General features: G+C 53.8%; 1 protein-coding gene across 1 annotated transcript; it reads left to right on the top strand.

The window, feature by feature from the left end:
* Positions 1–70: 70 nt before the first annotated feature.
* Positions 71–13,838, top strand: SASH3 (SAM and SH3 domain containing 3). The gene is made up of 8 exons (XM_060002919.1): positions 71–284; positions 7,671–7,766; positions 8,165–8,311; positions 9,708–9,849; positions 11,074–11,222; positions 11,344–11,553; positions 11,689–11,839; positions 12,371–13,838. Exons 1-8 carry the CDS (start codon positions 228–230, stop codon positions 12,559–12,561), a joined length of 1,143 nt encoding a protein of 380 aa, XP_059858902.1. The 5' UTR covers positions 71–227; the 3' UTR covers positions 12,562–13,838.
* Positions 13,839–18,903: the final 5,065 nt, after the last annotated feature.

Below are 18,903 nucleotides of genomic sequence, written 5' to 3'. Positions count from 1 at the left end.
GGCTGCGATTGCTGTAAGAGCAGGTCACGTGACGGGGCTTCCTGTATGCTGCTGCCGCCGGGTGTCCATGGCCCGCACCCCCAAGCTGCCAGTGCAGCAGTCAGAGTGGCAGCCGGAGGCTCAGTCCATGCCGTGCCCCCTGGACGGTGCCGGCGAGGCTGAGCAAGAGGCCTCCGCATCTCGATACCTACGAGCGCAGGGGCGGAGCATCACCAGGGTAGAGGACCATGTTGCGCCGTAAGCCCTCCAACGCCAGCGAGAAGGAGCCCACGCAGAAGAAAAAGGTGAGGAGCATCTTTGGGAGCTCACTGCTTCCTTCCCTCTCTCAACCCAGCCTCTCCGGGACTCACGGAAGTGGGAAGAGCCGAAGGCCTTCTGTTGAGTCTGTAGGTGAGGGCCATACTCCCAAGGGCATGGGACGTGGGCCCAAAGGTAACTAGAGTAACAGAAGTACAGAAGAGACAGATTCTAGAGAAACGGAGTTACAGAATGCATTCTTAGAAGTCTAAAACTTGTAGGATTCAACCCTACGATGGTAAGATAGAGACTTAAAATTGGGGACTAGAATCCTAGACTAGAATTCGAGAATTATAAAATACAATTCTCACGTTGAACCCTAAGACCGTACTTAATTCTCTGTTCCCTACACCGGGCCCGCCCCCAGGAGCCATCTCACTCAGAGGGCCCCGCTGGGCCGCCCAGCCAGGAGCCATGATGCTCCCAGGGCCCCCGCCCTTTGGCCAGAGCCCAGGCTGTGCTCACTTGGTTCAGCTCTGTTGTAGATCCCGGGGCCCAAAGGAGAGGGGGCCCACCTGAAGATGGGGCCCAGCGTGATTTCCAGATTTAAGGAAAGGGCCTCCAAACCTGCAGTGGGATGCTGGGGGCATACAGGTTCTTCCCAGGTGGAGAGAAATTATTTGTGAAGAATGAGAAATGAAGGTGCTGAGACGATGAGTAGGAGGGAGGGCTGAGGAGGAAAAACTTCTGAGGTGCTCATCTTCCTGGAGTCTTGAGGCCAGACTAGAAGATTCCTTGAAGGCTCTGCCACATTTAGGTTTCTCTAGTTGGATCTGAGGATTTCTAGACTTAATTTTTTGACTCGATCGTCAGATCCTCCCGGGCAATCAGCAAGTACGTTCCGCACATCCAGCAGGAGCCTAGGACCATCCCAAAGCAGGCCTGGACCAGGTCCAAGAGGCCAGGCGTAGCCACAGGCCAAGGTCCAGGGCCTCCAGGCCCTCACTGCACCCCACTGGTTTCCCCTGGAGCCCAGCTCAGGTGCTCCGTGGGGGAGCCCCTTTGTCAGGGGAGTAGCTTCCAGACGGAGACTGAACCAGCTGAGAAGCCGAGCATCAGGGCACTGGGGTGTACATCCTGCCCCATCTCAGGTCCTGGGGTGGCTGCCACTTCCAGCTGTACTCTCCCCACTCCAACTGCTTCTCTAAGGTTGCAGTGGAGGTGGGCGGGTGGGAAAGAGATTCATGAATCTTCTCACAGGCTCTGTCACCCCTGTCCAAGCCCCACACGGCGCCAGCCCCCGGCAGACTTACCACTGGCTGTCACTGCTCAGTGAGTGGGTCCACTTCCCCTTGCTGTCCGGCTGATGGGGGTGGCAAGCAGAGACCGCCCTACACACTGCTGGGCCCCAAACCACAGGGGAGCTGAGCTGGAGGAAAGAGTCTGAGAAAGAGCTAACACTGCAACGCTGGCACGCTGTGCCGCCTCAGGTGGAAGTGCCCAGAGGCTCACAGAAGCCAGAAGTCCCGTCTTCTTTCCCCACTTCCATTATCCAGATTCTGTATTTGGTGACTGGGCCTCTGGGATTTCCCACAGGCCTCTCCCAGGAGAGTCAAGGCCATTGTGGCACTCTGAGGACCATGTCCTCTAGGGCAGCATCGTCCAGGCAAAGCCTACCTCGCCCCTGCAGAGCCTGGGCCAGCCTCCAGAGCCACTCTCCAAGGCCCATCCCATGGGAGTGCCCTTAGAAAAGCCGACTTTCCAGAAGGTGGAGACGGCATCTTCCCCAGGCCCGGAGGCAGCGGCGCGGCTCCAGCACTGTGACTCGGGCAAGTCCCTTTCCCTCAGAGGCCAAGGTGATGTGGTGGAGGGAAAGCACAAAGGCAAGAGAGGCCTCCCTTTCCTGTCCCTCTCCTCCTTTCGGGCCTACCAAGTGGAGAATGTGCTGGGCAGAGGACAAGAAAGCAGAGTTGGAATCTACCAGGTTCCAGCTGTAGGACCCTGGACAGTTCACTGACCTTTCTTGGGCCTAAGTTTCGTCACCTCGGAAAAGGGAGATAGTTCCTGATCTGCCCACCTCAGGAGGGTGTGGATTGCCTGGAACAATACGTGTGAGTGCACTGTGTCACATGTGTACATGTGTCCACGAGAGGGTGTACGCTACAGGCGTGGGTGGGGGTGGGGAACCCGCTGCAAGGACCGAGCTTCGGTCCCAGCCCTGAAGTGGAGAAAACAACACCTAACAGCTCAGCAGGTGCCAGGTGCTGTGCTGTGCACTCCACCCATCCCTTAGCCCGTTGGCTCTTCACGACAACCTTGTGAAGTAGGGCAGGCATTGTCTTCATTTTATGCCTGAGGCTCAGGGAGGTGAAGTGACTTACCCGAGGTCACACAGCTAGTAAACTGCAGAGCAGGGATCTAAGCCAAGATTTGTTGGTGTCCAGGGTCTTGACCCCTTCTCCCTCTACTCTCTTGTCTCCCTACTGATCTCAAAAGCACTGGTAGAGTCTGATGAGCATAAAAGACTCAGCCTATCGGCAGGAGAGCTCTGCAGGGCAGGTCCAGATGGCCAGGGGATGAGTGACCTTCAAAGCAGCAGAGCAGAGTCGGAACAGGCCCTCTAGGATGGTGGGGTCAGGATGTGTCACCTGCTATGCATCATGAAGGATTGGGGAGACGCCCGGGATGGGGGGAGCAATACCCCTTGGCTGCCTTTTGGAGACTTTTGCCTCCATCAAGTGTCTCTCTGCACTCTCTTTGGTCTGTTGGAGTGTAGGTAGTCGACAGGGGTTTGTCCTGGGACCTACCTCCCCTAAGGATGGTCCTACCCCATCACACCCCTACTTTTCGCTACATCCCAGACCTCTCACCAGGAGAAATGGAGAGGAATCAAGGCTCCCATTCGAGTGTGCAGCTGTCCCGTCCTTCCAGTCTCTCCCTGCTCCTCTGTTCCCCAATCCCAGCACACTACTTCCCCCAGGCTCCCTTCCTACAGCACACATCTGGCATCCCCCTCCACACCAGCATGCAATTCATATTTCCAGTGGCTCCTCATTGCCCACAGGCTGATGCCATGGCTGGCAAGGGCCTTCTGTGGCCTTTTATGCTCCGCTGCCCACCCCAAGCACTGGCGTACCCACCATTCCATCGCCACGCTTGGAACATCCCTAACTCCCACTCTTGACAAACCCTTCTCAACTCCACCTGGAGAAATCCTGGCTCCCCTGCTACAGCCCAGCTCAAATGTGCCTCCTTCTCCGCGAAGCCCTCCGGAGCCCTTCTTCCTCCATGCCCCCACCTGCTCTCCTGGTAGCTTCCTCCAAACAACGCTTGCAGTCGCCATTGCCCTTAATCCACTTCTATACTAGGGGGCAACTTCTTGAGCTCTGAGCACAGGAACAAGCACGGACTTCCAGAGTCACAGACATGGGTTCAAAGCCCTGTTCCTCCCACTGTCAGCTGTGCCACTCCACCTAGGATGCGTCATTTCTCCGATTCTGTGTGCCCAGATGGGAAGCGTGATGTAAAGACAGGGCTGCAGTGAAGCTGAAGTGAGTGGACACACACAAAGTGCTTGGCAGGGCACTGGGAACAGGGGCGGTGTTTGACCCCTCGTTACCGGATTCCCACACATGCACAGGCCTGTGCCCAGTGCCCAGAGGGCGCTCGGTCTTAGGAAGCAGGGGAAGAAGATGCCAGTGGGGGCAGGGTGAGGCTCTGAGGGGGTGATCAGGGAAGGCTTCCTGCAGGGGGCAGTGCCTTTAAAACCGGATTTGAAAAACCTTTTTTATTGAAGTATAATATCCGTAGAAAAAGTGCATAAATCATAAATGTAGCACTCAGTGGAGTTCCATTCAGTGAACATCCCCATGTAGGCAGCACCCAGATCAAACAGAACACTTCCAACACTCTAGAAGCTTCCCTCATGCCCCTGCCCAAAGGCCACCACTCTTCTGACCTCCATGGATTAGTTTTGCCGGGTTTTGAACTTTCTGTACGGGGAACCATATAATATACTCTGGTGGTGGGTCCCTTCTGCCCAGCGGTGTAGCCGTGAGAGTCACCGTATTGTTGGGGAGAGTTGCACGAAGCTCATTGCCATGTGCTCTTCCCTCATGGGACTCGGCCACAATTTGCAAATCCACTCTACAGCTGCTGAGCATTTGAGTTGTTTCCAGTTAAACTGGATTCTGAAGGATGGGAAAAACTATGGTTGACACAGAGAAGGGCAGAGTGTTCCAGGTGGGGAATGCAAGGGCTAAGAGCCTGGAGGTGGGCTGTTGGAAAGGCTAAGTAAGCCTCCCTGAACGTGCCTCGCGGGGCTGCTGCATCCCATGCTCACCCCTGTCATCCGCACAACAACCCAGTGAGGTGTGTGCTCCGGTCTTCATTTCACCCATGAGGAAACGGAAGCCCAGGGAAGTTGAGGAATTGACCCAGCTTTACACAGCTCGTCAATGGCAGAAGCAAGATGTGAACTCTCGCTAGCCGACACCAGGTGAAGAGACTGATGTTCGGGGAGGTCAAATAACTCACCGAAGGCCACACATCCCAGAGCTGAACTCAGCAATGTGTGACGCCAAAAAAGTAGTTCTTTCCAAGAGGCCCATATCCTCCCCTTAGATATGAAAAAGTGGCCGACGTGTACGGTACAACCTCCCACCCAGGACCCCCAGGAAGGTCTCACCCTAAAGGGAGGCCAGGCAGAAAATCCAAAAGGGCCCAAGGATGTCCACTCACACCTGGCTGGGGGGGGGGGGGGTCACTTCAGGTTCACCGAAAGGCATTCAGGATATTTGAGGCCGCCCCTGAGTTTAGAGGTGGGCGGGGCAAGAGGCCCCCCAGGGCAAACAGCCCTCACCCTTAGTCACCCAAAGAACTTGTCTAGTTCTTTCCCCGTCCCTGGGCTGAGGAGTGGCCTGCCAGGCCCATGTCCCGGCACCACCCACATGGTCCTTTTAGGTGGTTTTCTCCCATTTTGAGCTAAAGCTGGGACAGAGGGGCCCCGACACAAGGTCCCAGGAGCCAAAAATCACTTTCCCAGCCACCCCCAACCCCGACTGAGCTTAATGACAGAAAAAGGCAAGAACTGCAATTAGAGGGCAGCCTGGCGGTGAGTCCACTCTTCCTCAGCAAAGCCCACCTCCAGCCCCACGCCTGCCCTCCTACTGGCTTTCCAGGATCACTGGTCCCTGGGGCTTCAGGGGAGACTCCTGGGATTGGGACGGGTGGAGGGGAGGCCACAATAGGCCCCATCGGCCTAAAAATAGCACCCCAGCCTGCCCTCCTTGGGCCCAGGCCAGCCTGGTGCCCATCCTCTCTCTCTTCCCTCTTTTCCAGGCAATAAAAGGAGGAAGTTATCCAGGCAGCTGCCTCTTAGCCATACAAGAGGAGGAAATGAATGGAAGGTGGAGGAGAGAAGGGGAAAGCAAGGAAGAAAAAGAGGAAAGAATAGCGGGCAGGGAAAACCAGGGAAGGAGGATGGAGGAGATGCAGGGAACAGGAGCGGTCACCCCACCGCCGTGCTTTCCCCTCCCTGTAACCCCTCAGCCCCCTTTCCCAGCTCCCCAGCATCCTGCGGAAGAGGCTTTCTCCCTGAGGCTGCAAGTGCCTCACCCAGGAGGCCTTCATGGTGGTGGTGTCTGCTTGGCCTGACCACTGACCTAGTTTCTGGTCATCTAGCTTGCTGTGACCTCTAGGAAGGTGTGGCCGCTGTCCCTGACTGCCGACTTGCTTTTGGTCAAGACCCACCAAGAGAACTGAAGTGTTCCGCTGCAGTCCCCAGGAGCCGGGGCTAGTTGTGTGTATGCTGAGGGGGCAGGTGACACTGCCCCTGCCCTGGGGGATTGTCACTGGACCCCCCTTTTGTAGGAAAGAGGATGTGAAACTTTCAGCTTTGAGCGGGTTTGGGGCTTCGGTTCCTCAAGCCCTTATCTCTGGTGTCTGCCGCCGACCCGCTCTATCTGTCTGGCCATCTGTGAACTCTGGTTCCTGTGTGTATCTCTGGTCTTGACTGTTGCTCTTGATTTGGGCTCAGCCTCCACCTCTTGTGTCTAAAGTCGGCCCTCCTCACCTGGCCCGGGTTTCTCCTGGTATTCTGCCATGTGCGTGGCACGTACAGTTAAGAAAAGCTCATTTCCTGAAACCAGGCTTGTCAGCACTGTCGACTGAAAAAAAATGCATAACCTAAAAGGTGAGAATTATGCTTTATTCGGCAGACTTTCTGAGGACTTCAAGCCCCGGAGGCGGCCTCTCAGAGAGCTCTGAGGGACTGCTCTCTAGAGGTAAGGGAGAAGCCAGGATATACAGGGGTTTTTGCAGCAAAGACCAGGTAGTGGGAACATCAAAAGATTACTGTTAGTTCAAGGAAACCAGATATCCCAAGTAGTTGAATTTAGCACTTTTCTGTGTATGGGAAGATGCAAGAGTCGGGGCTTATTGAAATCATTCCTTTGCTATGCAAAGATAAGGGCTAGTATCTTTCCCACCCTGTGTCTCCTCAGGGTGCACCACTGGGGGCTTCACAGAGGGCAGCCCGTGTCTCCATCCTGAGTTCCCTCGGGGCTCACCATCTGGGCAGCAGTAGTGGTCGATGGCTTGCTGGCCGCAGCATCCTTTGTTTGCTGATATGGCCGGCAGCATTTTTCATTCACAGCACAAACAATAGGTCGGGCCTACAAGTCTGTGAACACTGGCACACGTCTAGTGTAGCCAGCTCGTCGCATTAGCAGCTAAGTTAAGTTAAAAGCAGAGATGAAGACAGAGAAAATGGCAGCTTTCTTTTACGATACTCAACCCAATCATTTGTGTCTCAAATCTGCGGGGAAACCTTCTCTGAATCAGTCTGTCCTGTGGCTTTCCAGAACGCGTAATGCCAGGTCTTACTGGCCCCTGGGGGGATTGTCTTCCTCTTCTTGGGACACAGATGCATCAGCCTGGAGGCCCCGGTGTGTTTGCCACGATCACCATCACAGGAAACCATGCTTGGGGAAGACAGAGTCTGGAGGCCAGGCTGCGGGGTTTGGGAGGGTTTGCCCTGTTATATAAATAAAGGTGATGCTGCGGTTCGTGCTGAGATATGTCTCCAGTAGGAGATACGCGTTTACTCAGACTCATTTAGTCTTTCACCACAGGGTTCTGGGGACCAGACTTCAGGTACTGGTGGAAAGCCGGGCTTAGTCTGAGGCCTGACCGGGGTGGAGGCTCCTGAGGCGAGGAGCTTGCTCTGCGGCCTGCTTTAGGGGCCGCTCACAGCTAAAGAACAGGATGAAGCCCGGTAGCCAGCAGGGCGTCGTGTAGCTTCACCTCCTTAGCCCCGTGGCCCTGTCCAGCCCTGGGGTACATGCGGTGTGTTGGGAGCAGGGACAGCTTTTTGCTCCTTACTCGGCCACCATTTTTAGTGCCACTGATGGCAACACCTCTGCTTCTTCCAGCTCTCGCTTCAGCGCTCCAGCAGCTTCAAAGATTTTGCCAAATCCAAACCCAGCTCCCCAGTGGTGAGCGAGAAGGAATTTAATCTGGATGATAATGTGAGTTTCAGAGCCTCCTTGGGGGGATCTGGTTGCCGGCCCTGGGTGGGGTAATGGTGGGGAGGTGGGGGGAAGACCCTTTTAGGATTGTTGAGGCAAAGTCTTTTTAAATACAATGGGCCCACATCTCTCACCCAGCAAAATTCTGGGCCCTAAAACCTCACCTGCATTCTTTTCGATTGCAAATTAATTGTCAATTTAAATGCAAATGAATAGGGCCAATTTAAATACAAACGAATAGGGCCTAGGACAGGTCTGGGGCTAAAAGGGAAGGGATGGGGAGCTCTCTTTCCCACCCCTCCAGCATCTGCCAGGACCCAAAAGCCGCCTTCTGCTCCCAAGTCGTGGACCCAGACATGGTCACCAGGGTTCCTGGACCTGCACATTTATTGTCACAGATTCCAGAAGATGACTCAGGTGTTCCGCCCCCAGAGGATGCTGGAAAGAGCAGCAAAAAGCTGGGGAAGAAGTGGAGGGCCGTGATTTCCCGAACCATGAACAGGAAGATGGGCAAGATGATGGTGAAGGCCCTGTCGGAGGAGATGGTGAGGCCTGGGACCCATGGGAGAGGGGACAGGGAGGACAGGCACCGCTCTGGTAGGCTTTGAGCACGGCCACTGTGACAGCCACGCTCAGGTAACGATGCCTGGCCCCATACAAGCAGGAAGGTCACCTTGGGAAGGGAGCTCCCTCAGCCATGGACATGGCAGGAAGGTATGGTCCTGAGGGAGCAGTAGTGGGGTCTGAGGAGGGATGAAGTTCTGGGTAACAGGAGCTTCCTGGGCAGGCAGGTCTGAGGAGATGAGATCACATAGCGCAAATTCATCCACCGCAAACTTTTGCTTGGAACCAGCCCCCGTGATTGGGAAGGCTTGATTCAAAGAGGCCCTATGAAAGAAAATCGAGAAGGCTGGCTTTGGCCCAGGGAGGGAGGGCAGAACACACAGCTGTGGGGCAGGCACGTCCAAGTTGCTAAAGTGACACAGCGAGTCTGGTTTGCTCCTGGTTCTTGGAGGAGGTGCCCTGGCAGCAGTGTGCTAACTGGCTCATGCCAGCTCTGGATAGCAGTTGGTCAAATTTTCGGGAATTTTGTGAGCCAGGTGTGAGATACAACCATTACTGAAAATTAACTTCTACCAACTTAGAATTAAATCTATATTTTAAAAATAAAAAGACTAAAGTCAGTCTTCAAAACTCATTTCCTAATTCTTGTACTACCTTTCACTGTCCTCTGTGCCCTTGAGGTTACTGGCATCTACAGTCTTTGGGGGGTGGAAATAGCCGATGATGCTACTCATTCAGTGACACCAGAGTGGTAGCTCTCTGTTGGCCACGGTGGGGAATATTTACAGTACAGGAGCTGGCAACTTCTACAGATCAGGGCTTTTATTGCCACTGAGTCATCTGTGAAAGTTACCACCGCACTGAGGTGTGGGGAGGCCCAGGAGCCCTAGTGTCAGACCGACTTGTCTGTGGGCTCCTGCGTGGCCTCGGGAACGTTCCTCCATTACTGCTCATCTGTAAACTTGGGACGATGGAGCACATATCCTCAAGTGAGGATTAAATGAAATCCTCTGTCTGGCACATAGGAGCACAGTCAAAAGTAGTGACTCTCCAGCGCCGTGGTCTGCCTGGCTACGCCCTAGTAACAGCTCTGAGTCTCAGTTCTGGCACTGAGGCCTTTTCTGTGTGTAAGTTGGCACTTTGAGCTGACAAAGTGCATTCACACAGCACCCCCGTCGAGCCTCATTCCATGACGTGGGCAGGGCAAGGACTGTCAGTCCCACTTCACGAAAGAGGAAACTAGGGCCCAGAGGGCGCCATGCAGCCCGCAAGAGGCAGAGCTGGGGCTCCAGCCAGGCCCCAGTTCTCCCTGGAGCCCAGGCCCATTTCCTCTGCACCCGGGGCTGCTCAGGGCTTGCTGCCTCTCCTCCCCTCCAGGGAGATACTCTGGAGGAGGGCTCAGCCTCCCCGACGTCTCCGGACTGCAGCCTGGACAGCCCCGGCCCTGAGAAGATGGCGCTGGCCTTTTCTGAGCAAGAGGAGACGCAGCTCCCAGCACTCAGCCGCCAGGCATCCACAGGTGAGGAGGGGAGGAGGGGCACACCTGCTGAGTCTAGAGGAAAGGGCGGGGTCTGGGAGGGGGTGGTAAAGAGAAATGAACCTTTACTGTCAGCCTGCTGGGACCTTTCCCAGCCCTCTTCACGTTAAATCTTCACAACAATCTCATGGGGCCGGTACTATTATTATCCCCACTTTATTGATGTGAAAACTGAGGCTCAGGGAGGTTAAGTGACTTGCCCAAGGTGACCCAGGCTTGAACTTAGTTCTGCCCTAGAGGAGCCTCCACTTGCTGGAGGGCCCCAAGGGCACAGGAAGAACCCCATTGCCCTCTTGGACCAGCCCTCCCCCCACCTTCCAAGGGGAGCTAGAGGCTACGGCTCCCTGGGCCTCTGACATCCGAGGCTCGGGTGAGGGAATAGGGTCTCCAGCTGTGAAGACTCAGCCTCATGGACACCAGCCCTTGGTTTGCTGGGCTCAGGGTGCCACTTGGCATCTTCTAGATGTCCGTGGGACTGGACAGGAGCTTCCAGCAGCCCTGCCTGGACAAGGGGCTGCAGGCTTTGCGCTGCAGACCTACAGAGGCATTGTCGTTCTCTCCCTTCGGATTAGTTCCAAGCCCTCTGATCTTTCTCTGGCTCCAAAGACACCTCCCTATCCCCATTGAAAGCCACTTAGGCCCTCATCCTGCCCTTCCCAGAGAGAAAGTCTTGAGTTTCCGTGTGATGTTGTAACTCGACACAGAGTCTTATTGAGTAGAGAAAGTAAAATATTGATGCACGATGTGGCTTCCTGGGTGGAAGGTGGCTTCCAGGAGCACTGGAGTGGGAGTCAGGAAGCCTGGAGTCTAACAGACCCAGTGCTGCCAATTATAAGGTGAGAGGCCTTGGGCAGGTCACTTGGCCTGTCTGGCCTCAGTTTTCCTCATCTGTTCATTGGGGTGTTGGCCCAGTTGTTCTCTAGAGACCCTCCCCATTTGCCCAGTCTTTGATCTCTGAGCCATTCCTCCTTCTATGGTCAACTATTTTCATGCCTGGGATGCCAGGAGGGAAGCTATGCTCCTTCGGGGTGGCAGAGGGGTTGGGTCAGAATCCCTTCTGCAGTGTGAGACTTACTAGAGCTCAGTTTTCTTCCCCAGCATGTATCCTTGGGATTTCTAGCCAGACCCCGTGGAAGGTACCTGCTGGGCACTGCCGCAGCTGTCCGGGGACAAAGGTGACCTTCCTCCCTGCCCCATTTCCTGCAGGCAGTGAGCTCTGCAGCCCCAGCCCAGGCTCTGGCAGCTTCGGGGAGGAACCACCTGCCCCCCAGTACACAGGGCCCTTCTGTGGCCGGGCACGAGTCCACACCGACTTCACTCCCAGCCCGTATGACCATGACTCACTGAAACTGCAGGTAAGGTTGGCATCCAGGCCCCTGCTGAGCCTGGCAGGCTGTACCCCATACAGGTAGAGGGTACAGGAGGCCAAGGGGCCACCTTGCCCCCACTCTGTTCTGCTCTGCTCTCCTCCCACAGAAGGGAGATGTGATCCAGATCATCGAAAAGCCGCCTGTGGGCACGTGGCTGGGCCTGCTCAATGGCAGGCTGGGCTCTTTCAAGTTCATCTACGTGGACGTGCTGCCCGAGGAGGCTGTGGGACCTGCCCGCCCCAGCCGCCGACAGAGCAAGGGCAAGAGGCCCAAGCCCAAGACTCTGCATGAGCTGCTGGAGCGCATCGGCCTTGAGGTTTGAGCTGGGACCTAGTCTAGTGTCTAGGAGCAAGGGATGGGGGCCAGGGCAGGTCAGCTCTGCGGGGAGAGACAGGTCGTAGGTGGGGGCAGCTTGTAAGCGGCCGCGCTGGTGGCCTGCTTCTGCCCACAGGAGCACACGTCCACCCTGCTGCTCAATGGCTACCAGACGCTGGAGGACTTCAAAGAGCTGCGGGAAACACACCTCAATGAGCTGAATATCATGGACCCACAGCATCGGGCCAAGCTGCTCACGGCTGCTGAGCTGCTGCTGGACTACGACAGTGAGTGGCCTTAGGAGCGGGGGAGGGGGCGTGAGCGCTGGAGTTGGGCATGTTAGGCGGGGAGGCCTGCCCGGGTCCTGCCCCAGCAGGCCTCTGCAGTGCGCAGGCACTTTCCACACTTGAATTCCAGTCTCGGGCAGAGCTTGTGATGAGAAGGGGTTTTAGGAACGATCGGGCTCAACCCCCTTTGGGATCAAACGGGAGACTTAGGGCCGGAGAAGATACGGCATGGACTCGAGGCCTTCACGTTGGGTAATGACAGAGCCACGATTCAAGAGCAGGTGTCCTGGCTACTAGCTCAGTGCTGAAGAAGCTTGAGCTCCTGGGCGGGAGAGCTGGCCTGGAAACCACTCCCACCAGAAGGGCCGAGAAAGGGCAGGGGTGCTTGGTGGTGGGTGACCAGAAGAAGAGACGGCCTCCAGCGGGCTTCCCAGGGTCCCTCCACCCACATGGGGCCCCCAGGGTTTCTGAAGCCCCTCCCAGCTAAGGGCCAAGCCCCCCACATTCCTCTCCCTCCCTGGCCCCTGGCAGCCGGCAGCGAGGAGGCGGAAGAGGGCGCCGAGAGCGGCCAGGAGCCAGTGGCGCACACGGTGGCAGAGCCCAAGGTGGACATCCCGCGTGACTCGGGCTGCTTCGAGGGCTCAGAGAGCGGGCGCGACGAAGCAGAGCTGGCGGGTGCCGAGGAGCAGCTACACGGCCTCTCCCTGGCCGGGGCACCTTGAGGCAGCAGTGTGGGCCGAGGCTGGGCCTGAGCAGCCCAGGCCGCGGGGCTGGACCCAGCCTTCCGCGGTGGCCCCGGGCCGGAGGACTGGCACCGAGCCCGGCCCCGCTCCCCCAGGGGTGCCTAGGTCAGCAGAGGCCAGCCGAGCCCTACAGGCGCGGCTGGAGTGCACGACAAGCTGAGCCGCCGAAGCCGGGCCGCCTCCCTCCACCAGCTACTTGACAGCACAGCCCTTCCAGCTGCGGCCAGAGCAGGGGGGCACTGAGGGGGCACCGGGCCCATGCCCCTCACCACCAAGGCCTCCAAACCCTCCTTGCCTCCACACCACCTTCCCCTGTCGCGCTGCTCCTGAAAAGGGGGCCGAGTCGGTGGTTCAGGTCAATCTCAATACCCTAGGGAAACCTGGTCATCGAAAAGGACTCTAATTGATCACAGGTGAATCCAGATTCTCTAAATAAGGTTTGAAGCCACATGTACATGTATCTTTCCTACTTTCCTTCACCTTAATTCTCTTACGGGTTTAGCCACTAAATCACTGTGCCACTTGAACTGAGTGCCTTCCTCAATCTGGGTCTAGGACAGGTCAGAATAAGAATGGATAGTTGCTGAGGGCCAACTCTGACATTCTGTGATATTAAACGTCTGCTGTCCCGTTACCTGTGGCCCAGGACACCAGTGGGGCTTACTAAGGGGGCTGGAGGGGCCTTGGGCTCCCAAATGAAACATCTCCTGCTCATCCGTTCCATACTTCCCCACGTAACTCAAGCCAAGCTGCAACTCCCCCAGCTTAAAACAATGCCCACACCTCAGACAACAAGCGCCCTCCCCTTCCACTCCCAGCCCCTTAAATGACACTTCCCCCAAGGCCAATGGCAGATGGCCCGACCTGACTTCCAAGGGCAGACCGGCCCCTCAGAAGCAAGACTTGGCCTCTCCTGTGGGTCCTTACAAGCAAAGAAAGCACAAAGCTTGATACTGGGGAGTCCACTGTCCCACCTTTACTCTGCTAAAGGTTTTGATGGACCTTGAGCTCCAGAAGGGGAGGGAGAGTCAAGGATCCTGGTACTTGACCCCAGTGCCAAGTCCATGCCCACAATTCCCAGAGTAACCCTTTCCTGGGGCCCAACTGGCCTGAGGGCAAACAGTGCCCGCCATGTCTTGGACTGCCTGTTTAGTGGACACTTTTGGACCTAGTCCCAGGAACTCTGGTAGAAGCCATCTTGGGGGAGCGGTTTGGGTGTAAATATGAGGGGGGTGAAGGGAGATGGGTTGGTAGCAATAAACAGGTAGAACTAAATTACCGTCTCCGGTTATCTTTCCTATGGAGAGAGCGTTGGGCGGGCGGGCGGGTGGAACAGACCAGTCTCCTTCAAAGCTGGACTCAGCAAAATGTTCTCCACTGTCAGGACCGTCTGTCCCTTCCCCCAAAGATGCTCAGTGCCCTTGACCCTGCTGACCACTAACCAGCCCTCCTCAGAGCACTGGCTCCCGTGGCCACCAGCTTGCTGGGGTCTGAGGGTGGGGGGTAGCTATTCCCCTCTTCCTAGAACTATTCATTGCCCACCCTGCCCCCCGCACCCCACGACAAAGGGCCTGCTCCGAGGGCTGTCCAAGAGAGGGAGATCTGCAGTGAGCAGGACCTTCCCTCTGAGGTCACCTCTTCCTGGGTCCCACCGCGTGCCCACTGAAGCTACACCATCTCCTGGGAGGTGGGCTGCAGACTCCTGGCTTCCTTTGGTTCTCCGGCATTAACTGCACTAGGGAGGGCAAACTGGAGTGTGAGCTTTGTTCTCAGCTGCACTCGTCCCACTACCCTTAGTGGCTTCGGGCAGCCCAAATGGCCTCACCGCCGTAGTGGTACTGAATAGTTGCTGTCATTTCGTAAGCAGCGACATGTGTGCTGGGCTCCACGCGCTTTGCATGTATCTCTCCTGTGATCCTCATGCTATCCCCCTCCCACTGAGGTAGTACCATCATCTTCCCAATTTACAGAGGAGGAAACAAGCTCAGACAGGTTGAAGATGTTGAGTGGGAAGCCCAACGAGCTTTCAGAGCCCCGCCAGCCTTCCGGAGGGCAAACTATCACTCCTGTGATGTGCCTCTGACACCCTCTGACCCAGCCATTCCCTTCCCAGGATTCCATCCCTACAAAGAGCCACACGAGTGGCCACAAATATATGGACAAAGATATTCACGACAGCTTTGTGTAAGAAATTGGAAACAACGCAAATGGGGAATTAGTTAGATACCTTATGGTTCATTCATACAGTACCATTAAACATGACGTTGTAGAAAAATATTTAACGACACGGGGAAAATCTTTGTGATTTTTTTATTGTTTAAATTGAAATTTTAAAATTATACAAATAACGTACAAACGTTCTTGTAAAAGAAGTCTGTGCAATATCATGGGGGAAAAGTGAGTAATAAACTTTATTTATAGGGTGATTCCATTTTTATTTAAGAAAAGGAAACATACACAAGAATAAAGACCAGAAAAATCTGCACCAAATGGTTACCAGTGATCTTGTGAGGGGGTGGGTGGGCTTAGGGGAGCGAGGAAGGGAAGTGTTCACTTAATACATTCTTGTCTTATTTGAATTTCAAAAGTATTATTTTTATATCTATAAAAAGGAACAATATTTTAAAATTTGAAAACAATGAAACGAAATAAATAAATAGGCCTAAGCCTCCAATTTACGGTAGCAGCAAAGTCATGATCCTGCTGCCTTTTGATGGAGGCTTTTGGAAAGATGGGGAGTGGGGGTGAATAAGACCCAAAGTGCTTAAAATCCACATACACCAAGGGGAGCCTATCAGAGGAGATTCCTAAATCTTTTGAACCCCCTGGGTAATACCTATCTATTAGCTCCAAGCTGGGGAAAGGAAAATTTCAGAAAAAGAGGAATGACTGAGAAAATGATGTTTTAAAATCCTCCCCTGCCCTGGGTGTGTGTGGGGGGGGGTGTCTCAGAGCTACAGGGCTTCAGTTTGGTCTGTAGGCTGAATACAGGCTGAAAGTAGGTAGTTGTGCAAGGGCTCCAATGATCACCAGACTTAGGGAGGGGCCAGTGAAGAGGGGCAATGAGGAAATGTAGACTACAGGCCAGGGCCTGAGGGCGAGGAAAGCAGTGCCTCTGTAGGTCTGCAGTGCAAAGCCTGCAGCCCCTTATCCAGGCAGGGCTGCTGGAAGCTCCTATCCAGCCCCACGGACATCTAGAAGATGCCAAGTGGCACCCTGAGCCCAGCAAACCAAGGGCTGGTGTCCATGAGGCTGAGTCTTCACAGCTGGAGACCCTATACCCCCACCCCAGCCTCGGATGTCAGAGGCCCAGGGAGCCGTAGCCTCTAGCTCCCCTTGGAAGGTGGGGGAGGGCTGGTCCAAGAGGGCAATGGGGCTCTTCCTGTGCCCTTGGGCCTTTCCAGTAAGTGGAGGCTCCTCTAGAGCAGGAAGGTGAAGACTAGCAGTTAGGAGCTCTGGCCAACCTGAGTTCAAGTCTTGGCCCTGTCACTCACTAGCTGGGTCACTTCGGACAAGCCGCTTAACCTCCCTGAGCCTCACTTTCCACATCAGTACAGTGGGGATAATAGTACTAGCCTCATGGGGTTGTTACACAGATTGAATGAACTAGTGTATGTAGAATACTTAGCACAGTGTCAAGCACAAAATTCACGCTCAATGAATGATAACAAGTCACCACCCTGCAACCTCCATTCCATTCCCTTCAAGGCTAGTCTCACCTTGGACCCCTAGCTAGTGTAGTGACCCAGAGCAAAGGCTTTGGCATTCTAAAGTGTCTTCAAATCCTGGCTCCACTGCTTACTAGTTAGTTACAGAATTTGAGGTAATTACATACACATATATTTCTTTTCTGTAAAATAAGAACAATGATCTATATTGCGATATATAAATATATCAAGTGAACACATTGCACACCTTAAACTTACACAATGTTATATGTTAATTATATCTCAATTTAAAAATAATTTAAAATAAATAAAAATTAAATTAAACAAAAAAGAATAATGAGCTAATAATACCTACCTCTTGGGGTTATCAGAGAAATAAATGAGATAGCGTATAAAGTTTCTGGCACATAGTGACAATAAATGCTGGGGATTTTTGAACTTTTTTGTAACCTCCAAGGTACTGAGCTCAAGAATGGGCACAAAGGCCACTCTGACATGTGCTTGTCTGCAGACTAACTGCTGTAGCTCAGAGACATGCTATATCAAAGCTCCCAGAGGGTGCTAGGATTCAGGGTAGAGGGTGCCAGCTCTGGTGTCCCGAGAGGCCGGTGATGGGGAGAAAGCCCACCTGAGAGCCTGGGACAGCCCTAGCTCTGCCCAGCCTACAGTACGATGATCAGCCCTGGGTATCAGACTTATTTTAGGCAATTCCGCTGGACATCCATGGGCTGCTAGAAAGAAGATGGAGGCCAGAAGATAAAGGCCAGATTCAAAAAGAAAAAGTGTAGATAGAGTCCAGCCAGCTCCTCTCCAGTTCAGGATTAGAGATACCGCCCCAGCCCATCAGGGGAAGCAGCTGGGGGTATCAGCACATTCTAGCTAAACCATCACCCCTGCCTGTCACTCCTTGACTTTATTTCCCCAGGTAGGTCCTGATCAGCTCCCCCCTCCCCCCAACAAAAATGGCTATCGCCTCCACAAATTCCCTCTCCTGCTCCCGCCCAGACTCTCAAGCAGCATGGTCTGCCTCTCACTCATAGAAACCCCGCCCAGGCTTCTCACAGAAGTGGAGGCCTCAGCGGGGCCACTGGAGACCAAGAGCATTAAAACAAAAGCTAAAAGAGGTTTGTAAGGGGAAAATGGGCACTGATCACGGTAGTCTCAGTGAGGTTCAACACCTTCCCCCCTCCCAAGTCAGGAAATTCAGGATGAGGTATGAGGTTTCCCAGCTGGGGAAAAGAAGTGGCTGTCCCACCTCTCCTTCACAATAGAGGCTACCTTGGCTTCTCATACAACGTGGGCCACATTCTATATTATTCAGCCAACAACACAATCAAGTGGGAAGGAACTGCCTCTCCTCTAGACCCAGCCAACATTCCTCCTCCAGGAAGGTCCTAAATAAACGGAATTCTATAGCACTTGATATGTAGGCTTCACCTTTTCCTAGAACTTCACAGTTACCAATACAGCATTTGTATACCATTGCCTCTGGGACCTGCCAGGGATAGCGTCAGAGAGAGCCCAGGGCAATGGCCCTCACAAAGGGACAGGCGATTTGACTGTGGGAACTCGGCAAGGCAACTTCCTGACTTTCTGTGCTAAAGAAACCCCACCACCAGTTCAATCTAAGTGCAGGGGTCTGCAGAGAGATTTAAGTCCAAAACAAAAACCCAACAACTACCCCCATATCAGTCTGACTATATATAGTCAGCCCTCTGCATGCCCAAAAGGGAGAGATCATTGGTAAAATTCATCCAAAATGGCAAAAAAATCCTAAAATTATTGCTGTTTCTCAACTCACAAGAGAATGGGGTCAGCAATGCCATTTCTCCTAAAGTTAACCCTAGCACATGGTCAGTTTTCAACAAGTATTTATTGAATGTTAAATGAAGGAAAGGCTCATTTCATTCAAGTGACACTTGGAATTATTCAAACTCCTTTCTCTGTCTACACCTGCTCGACTGAGGGGCAGGGGGTTATGCCAGAAAACTCTCTGGACTGGGAGTGAGGACATCTGGATTATGGTCTCTGCTTTACCAGTAACTGTCCATGTGACCTTAGATAAGTCACAGTACTTAATTTTCTGATGAGAGAGAGAGGCAGCAAGAGTGAGCACAAGCAACGTGGACTCTACATGATCAGTGTTTTCCTTTCAGGGGTGTCATGGACAGAGGCCAGGTTTTATGACAATCATGTCTCTAATTTGGGGCACAAAACTATCACCCACTTGGCCAAGTTGGAACAGTCAGAAGCTGAAGATGGGCAGTGGCTGGCAGAAAAGGCAGTGGGAGGGGAGCTTGAAGAGAGCGAAGGGACATGGAACTTTAGGGAGGTAATTCTATGCCATGCTCCAGAGTTGTAAAACAACTTCTAAATCAAGGCCCCTTCACTTCCTGGCCCATGGTGGAGGGTGAGCTCCAAGCTTTCATTTATTAATTGAGTAGAAAACCCCCTAATACCAGAAGAAAGATAAAGGACTTGGAAGGCCAATTCGCAGAATACAAAAAGCAAGAAACATAAAGCAGGGGGAGGTGTGGAAAATGTTTAACCTCATTATTAACGGAAGAAATAGAAATTAAGAAATGAAGGCGTCAAGATACCAGTTTACAGCTAGCTACTAAATTACCAAATGTTTAACTGAGGTGTGTTGAAG

Source organism: Delphinus delphis, chromosome X (assembly GCF_949987515.2).
Source record: "Delphinus delphis chromosome X, mDelDel1.2, whole genome shotgun sequence".
NCBI lineage: Eukaryota > Metazoa > Chordata > Mammalia > Artiodactyla > Delphinidae > Delphinus > Delphinus delphis.
The sequence above is the reverse complement of the archived record's forward strand: the minus strand, read 5'-3'. Positions and strand labels throughout refer to the sequence as shown.